The sequence below is a fragment of the Gobio gobio genome, assembly GCF_949357685.1.
Source record: "Gobio gobio genome assembly, chromosome: 22".
Lineage (NCBI taxonomy): Eukaryota > Metazoa > Chordata > Actinopteri > Cypriniformes > Gobionidae > Gobio > Gobio gobio.
In genome coordinates this window covers 1149818-1157317 of record NC_137118.1, presented here as the reverse complement: position 1 = coordinate 1157317, position 7500 = coordinate 1149818, and the positions used below count along the sequence as shown (strand labels likewise).

Sequence of the window (7500 nt, the reverse complement as noted above, 5' to 3'; positions counted from 1 at the left end):
CACAGCTGTCTAATGTCTAATCTGATCCAGCATGGGCTGAGTTTAGCAGGTGATTGGAGTGTTTTCTGCAGTTCATGTTGGTGTGTTGTGTGTTGTGTGCAGGACGTGGAGGACCGATCTGCCGAGAGGAGTGTGTGTCCTGGTGTCCGTGTCGATTGAGCCGGAGCAGAGCCTTCAGCGGGCCGGAGTCAGAGGGGTCGTTCTGGAGTCTCAGTTTCTGCTGGAACCGTCCGGCTCTGGCAGGTCCAGACTCACACACGTGTGCAGAGCGGATCTGAAGTGAGTGAACACCTCACCCAGGGGCCCAAAGTCCGGCCCAGGGGCCAAATGTGGCCCGGGATGAGTTTCAATCGGCCCTCAGCCTGTATATTCAAATATATTATATGTGGTATATATATAGTATTTTTGTCTTGTTTCTAGTCTAAATATATATAAAAATTCTTAAATCAAGATGCATTTACTAGATAAGTTAAATGACATTAGATATTTGTTCTTATTTTCTGGAAAATACAATGAATTTGAAGTCTCCCCCCTTTTTGAGAATACACATGAAAATACTCAATCCAAACTTAAAGGGCTGTAATTCAAGAATGCTTTGGAATATAGTTTGGTCTTGTTTTAAAGCAGACACTCGGCAGATTATATTATATATTATAAAGCAATTCCAAGTATGAAAAAGTTCTCGAAGTTTAAATTTACTGTAAATAAAAAATACTGTACTAAATAAATATATATTTTACAAAAATGTTTTCATCTAAAATCACTATAAAATCAAAGTCATATGTCAAACCAAGTTGTGTTCCAAATTTGAAGTTGATATCACAAAAATTAAAGTCCCCATGAGATTTTGTTTAGGCGCTGCACCAAAAACAGCCACCAGGTGTCATTCAAATTCCATTGATTGTTTTTTTGATGCATTTTCCTGTAATTTTCTGTCCAAATGTCACTTCCATCACAAAACAGTCACCAAAAATGGACCCTTGAGACTCAGAGCTTTCTGACGATATGTGTCAAGATTAGAAAAGATTTTGATTATAAAGTAGCTAAAATAAATGTTGTAATTTGAAACATGATTCCGCCCACTAGGGGGAGGAGCCTGCTTGAAGAATTTAAAGTACCATTTCCATGGTAACGCAACGTCCAATTTCAAAACGGTTTTCACAGGATGAACTTTGAGTTTGTAAGCTTTCGAATGATCCCTAATTTATGATAATTACTCAAATATATGATACGAAAAAAAGGTGATCTGCCAATGGGGTGAGAAAAATAATCTTGTGTCTGTTTGCAATCTAGTTTTTGTACCAAACCGAAACAAGATTATTTTTCTAATCCATTGGCTGATAATTTAGTTTTTTCAAGCAAAAACTCTATTCATTTTGATTTTTTCCCCCAAGAATCAAGAAAAAAAGTAATTGTTCTTAGTAAAAGCATCTTGATTTAAGAAATTTTAGATATTTGGTCTGGAAAAAGACCAAGTAAGAAAAGTATTTTTGTAGTGTGGTTTTACCTGTGCTGATCTAAATAGAGCACTTATTAAATTTAAATAAGAATAGAGTTCTAACTCAGTAATAATATTTAAATGTCCCCCTTTAAAACGTTTGGTTGATGAAAGTTTTACAGGTATTGTTAAATATCTATAAATGTACATCTGTGTCCATCACAAGCTACTGTCAGCTCAAGCTTTTGTCAAATCTGTCATGTTTCCAAGAAACAAAACATATCATTTATATATATATATATACATCAAATCTGGCCCCCTTTTAAAAAGTTTGGACACCCCTGACCTAAAGTATTATTACTGGTCACCAGAGGTGGACAATAACTAAGCACATTTACTTGAGTTCTGTACTTAAGTACACTTTTTGAGTATCTGTACTTTACTGAAGTATTATTATTTTAGGGATACTTTTACTTTAACTTCACTACATTTGAAAGACAAATATCGTACTTTTTACTCCACTACATTTCTATCAAGGTCCTCGAATTAATTTTTTTATTTTTTTCTTCTTTAAAATGTTTTTATTTAGATTTTTTTGCAGACAGCCTATAAGTAATCACTTTTGTAGGGTCATATGAAGTTTTCCCAACTTTTTTGAACACTGATCAGTTTATAGCAAAATGGAGGAAGACGGTTCCTTGGCTAGTGTGTGCACCCATGGCCATATTACAACCCCAAATCAGAAAAAGTTGGGACAGTATGGAAAACGCAAAAAAAAGAAAAAAAAGAAGTGATTTCTAAATTTACTTTGAGTTGTATTTCATTGCTGACAATATGAACACTAAATATTTCATGTTTTGTCTGGTCAACTTCATGTCATTTGTAAATATGCATCCTTTCCTGTCATTCAGACCTGCAACACATTTCAAAAAAAGTTGGGACAGTAAAGCATTTACCACTTTGTAATGTTGCCATTCCTTTTCACAACACTTAAAAGACGTTTAGGGACTGAAGACAACAAGTGATGAAGTGTTTCAGGTGTAATTTTGTCCCATTCTTCCTGCAAACAAGTCTTAAAGTGGGCTTCAAAATGCGCCACACATTCTCTATTGGAGACAGGTCGGAACTGAGGCAGGCCAGTCAAGTACCCGAACCCTCTTCCTCCACAGCCAGGACTGCAGAATGTGTGCAGAATGTGGTTTTGCATTGTCTTGTTGAAATATGCATGGACGTCCCTGGAAAAGATGTCTTCTTGAAGGCAGCATATTATGCTCCAAAATCTCTATGTACTTTTCAGCATTAATGGTGCCTTCACAGAAGTGCAAGTTACCTTTGCCAAGGGCACTGACACAACCCCATACCATGACAGACCCTGGCTTCTGGACGTGTTGCTGGTAACAGTCTGGATGATCCTTTTCTTCTTTGGTCCGGAGCACACGGCGTCCATTCCTCCCAAAAAACACCTGAAATACTGCTTCATCTGAGCACAGTACACGTTTCCACTGTGTGATGGTCCATCCCAGATGCCTCGAGCCCAGAGAAGTCGACGGCGCTTCTGGACACTGTTAACATAGGGCTTCCTTTTGCCACAGTACAGTTTAACTGGCATTTGTGGATGTAACTACGTATTGTGGTACTTGACAAAGGTTTGCCAAAGTAGTCCTGAGCCCATGTGGTGATATCGCTTCTAGATGATGACGATTCTTGATGCAGTGCCGCCTGAGGGATCGGAGATCACGGTTGTTCAGCTTAGGCTTGCGCCCTTGTCCTTTACACACTGAAATTCCTCCAGATTCCTTGAATCTTTTAATTATGTTATGCACTGTTGAATGTGAAATATCCAAATCTCTTCCTATCTTTCTTTGAGGAACATAATAATTTTCTCACGTATTTGTTGGCAAACTGGCGATCCTCGGCCCATCTTTGCTCCTAAAGGATTAGACCTTTCTTGGATGCTGCTTTTGTACCAAATCATAATTACAATCACCTGTTGACATCACCTGTTTCAAATCACATCATTATTTAACCATTTTACCTCATTACTAGCCCTAAATTGCTCCTGTCCCAACTTTTTTTGAAATGTGTTGCAGGTCTGAAGGACAGGAAAGGATGCATATTTACAAATGACATGAAGTTGACCAGACAAAACATGAAATATTTTTTGTTCATATTGTCTGCAATGAAATACAAGTCAAAGTAAATTTAGAAATCACTTCTTTTTTTTTTGCGTTTTCCATACTGTCCCAACTTTTTCTGATTTGGGGTTGTAAATATCTGGGAGAAAGAGAAGCGCAGACATATGGATGAATCTGAGAAAGCCTGATGAAAGAGCTCAGTTCAGTCTGTTTTTTGTGCCTCTGAGATGTTATACATTTAAAGCATTTTAGTAAAAATATACTGTTTATGTATATATTAGGGCTGTCAATAGATTAAAATGTTTAATCGTGATTGATCGTAACATTAATCATACAGTATTTATCTCATTAAACATAATCATTTTGTCATCATTTGCTGCAAAACAATCACAAAACTGTATTTTCTGCAGCTTCAGGGATCATTGGACACTCCAAAATGACACCAAATAACCAAATAATTATATCATATAATATATTTATACACACCTAAGCAGATGTTTTCCTTTTTGACGTTTTTCATTCAAACGACATGCATGTAGTGTCAGTGATCGAGCGTGCACACACACACACACACACACACACACACACACACACACACACACACACACACACACACACACACACACACACACACACACACACACACACACACACACACACACACACGGGTTTATGCATCAGACTCTCACACACTTCCTGCACATCACAAAATGGTAACACTTTAGTTTAGGGTCCAATTCTCACTATTAACCAGTAGCTTATTAGTATGCATATTACAGTTTTTTACAGACGCTAGGACACATTTCTCAATACTTGGGTCACTTTTGCAGAACTCTTCACACAGTGAGCGCAACAGAAGTCTATGTGGACTAAACTGAGGATCGATCATCATTGCTTTGGCACAAAATGCATTTAATGACGACATCTCTCAAATCTCATCAGTTCTTTTCTCCCTCAGACACAATAACTGGCAGAACTCAATCTGCACATGCTCACATACTGTTTACAAAACTGCTCAACTTATGTTCAAAACAATAACATTATACTAAACCGAATAAGGCAGCGATTTGCTGCATTCCTACAGTAATATATTTCAAATCTTAAATTTAAATGCTATAAAAACAATTGGAGCAGCCACTGCTGATTCTCATTGTAGATGGTGGATGTGTGTAGACTAATTCTGGTATTCTGGAATTACTCAGTGCAAAAAATATAAATAAATAAACAACATAATATATTGACAAATTCTGCATCATGTCTGATTGATTGCAGTAACATATATCTCAGTGAGTTATAAACAGAGATTGTGCATTTGTGTTGTGTGTGTTTTTTAGCTCATTGTTTAGTGGGTGATAAAGTGTGTTTGTCGGCTGTCAACATTTGCTAATGTTCTGGAAGAATGAGCTGATCTGAGACCTGAAGAAAGTGTTTTGGTAGTTGTAGTGCATTTTGAATGTGAAATGAACTGAAGCTGAAAGTTGTTTAGCAGAACTGTGTGAAGAGTTTTGCAAAAGTGACCCAAGTATTGAGAAATGTGTCCTAGCGTCTGTAAAAAACTGTAGGATATTGGCTGTTTATTATTACTTATAAAGCAAATATTAATGCCTTATTCTGCATGACCATATTGTACATCCTCTAATCATACAATGTAGGCAGATTAATAATCACTGAAGTCTCAGATGTGAGGTTAGGGTTCAGGAGCCCCTCGAGAAATATTGACTTCCATGATCTGCATTTTAAGATGTTGTGAAGTTGAACGCCAAAAAACAGCTTGAAAACCATGTCAGTGGGCAGATATGACTGATCAAGTTTTTCTATTTTCGTCAGTGAAGAAAGTAAACATGTTTGACTGATATTTATATGTTTTATGAATCATTGGATGACATGTGGATGTGGATGACACCCGGTGGCTATTTTTGGTACAACGCCTAAACAAAATCTTCAAATTTGGAACATAAATTGGTTAGACATATGGCTTTGATTTTATAGTAATTTTAGAGTAAAATTTTTTTTGTAAAATATGTATTTTATATTAAAAAAAAATATTCAGTACAGTATTTTTCATTTACAGTAAATTTAAACTTCCACAACTTTTTCATACTTTCATATTTTGAAATGCAATAGATGTCGGGGTTTGGTTCCCCGGTAAAAATTGTGTTCCCTTGTGTGTGTTTTTTTGGCAGAAAAATTCGCATTCCCAAGGCTAAATATCACATAATTGGGATCACATCATGAAAAATGAAAAACAGCCGGGAAACAGTGTTCAAGTAGCCGACTTGGCAACACTGATTTTAACATGAGCTCAATGAGATTCTGCTCCTTCTGGAGCCGCTCTAGTGGCCAGTCCATGAACTGCAGTTTAACCCTCTGGGGTTCTTCATTATGGGTCACACTCAGGACCTTAAGAGGGCGGGATTAAGATAAAAAAAGATTTGAGTAAAATCAATGAAATATATTTTTGTTCAATAATATTTTTTATTTTCTTTTTTGGTGTTTTGAGATAATTTTATGATTTATAATGAATATTTATGCAATAATTATGACCCATTTTTTCCCATTGAATATTATAAATGTATATACATATATATTTTTTATTTTTTTTATTACAGCTGTATTTCATTTTAGAGTCAAGCCTAGGCCTCATGAAAGCCATTTTTTAAATGAGATCTGTGCACACATTGAGCATTTTTATCACACAATAGCACATTTTTACCACTATAGAGGATCTTGTGTTTTATAAAAAAAAATTTTTTTAAAATCGTAGCTTCATCGGAATGGTCTGAAACTTGGTGACTTTATTGGTACTTGGTATATGAACACCCAAACAAATGTGGGACAGGATTTGTGGTCGTAACAAAATAGTCACACTCAGGACCTACGGGTCAAAAATGACCCCCATTGGAAATGAATGGGAAATTGGCAAAAATATGAAAATACAGAATTTTTTTGTGCCTACAATCTACAAATCAGCCAGGATGCAGAAAAAAAGAATCTCTAAAACATCAAGAGTGCAAAACAGACAAAAAAACTCACACACACACAAAAACACAAATTAACGCGTGCCATTCCAAAAGCTAATTGTGTGTGTTTTGGTCTGTTTTGCACTCTTGATGTTTTAGAGATCTTTCCTCTTGATGTCCTTTTTTTCTGCATCCTGGCTGATTTGTAGATTGTATGCACAAAAAAATTCTGTATTTTCATATTTTTGGCCAATTTCCCATTCATTTCCTATGGGGGTCATTTTTGACCCGAAGGTCCTGAGTGTGACTATTTTTTTGTACGACCACTTAGACTTTTCAAATCCTGTGCCCAATTTTTTTGGTGTTCATATCCCAAGTACCAATAAAGTCACCAAGTTTCGGACCATTCCGATGAAGCTACGATTTTTATTTTAAAACATTCGGGTCAGAAATGACCGAAGAACCCCAGAGGGTAAAGGTCATATTTGAGGAGGTCGTTACATAACTCTTAATGGTGCTATAAATGATGCTTGAGGACACTCACACTTCTCTAATGCTTGCTGTTCCAGAGGAAAGTCTCCGGAGTGGTACAACAAAGCATTCGGCCATCTCTGTGCCAGCGAGGCGGCTCGCATCCGCAGCTCCTTCCAGCCTCTGGATCCTGAGGGCCCGGAGACCCACATCTGAGGGGACGGGGACCGGGTCACATCAGGGCAGATGGACACCCAGAACGGGACAACACCCGAGCAAATGGAGGAGTTGTGTGTGGATCATCCAGATTGGTTTTGGAGAGTTTTACCCTTTATAGGGCATTTCAGGCAGATGTTGAAAACTGGCTCTTCTGAAATGGCATTTGTTGTGTGTTTTGGGGCATGAGAGCGTGACCGAGACCCTTAAAAACCCTCCTAACGCCACTTCCTGTTGTCCGGTGTGTAATGGACGCCCTCCTCACACTCATCTCCAGCTT

At 37.3% G+C, this 7500-nt stretch overlaps 1 protein-coding gene across 3 annotated transcripts in view; it reads left to right on the top strand.

The window, feature by feature from the left end:
- Positions 1-7240, top strand: part of stard13a (StAR related lipid transfer domain containing 13a) — a 117178-nt gene extending 109938 nt beyond the window's left edge. For all 3 annotated transcript variants that reach the window (XM_079804700.1, XM_079804699.1, XM_079804701.1), the window contains exons 13-14: positions 103-279; positions 7103-7240. In XM_079804700.1, coding sequence (XP_079660826.1) covers positions 103-279; positions 7103-7220 — 295 coding nt within the window. In that variant the 3' untranslated portion in view covers positions 7221-7240. The remainder of the gene's footprint in view (positions 1-102; positions 280-7102) is intronic.
- The last annotated feature ends 260 nt before the right edge of the window (positions 7241-7500 follow it).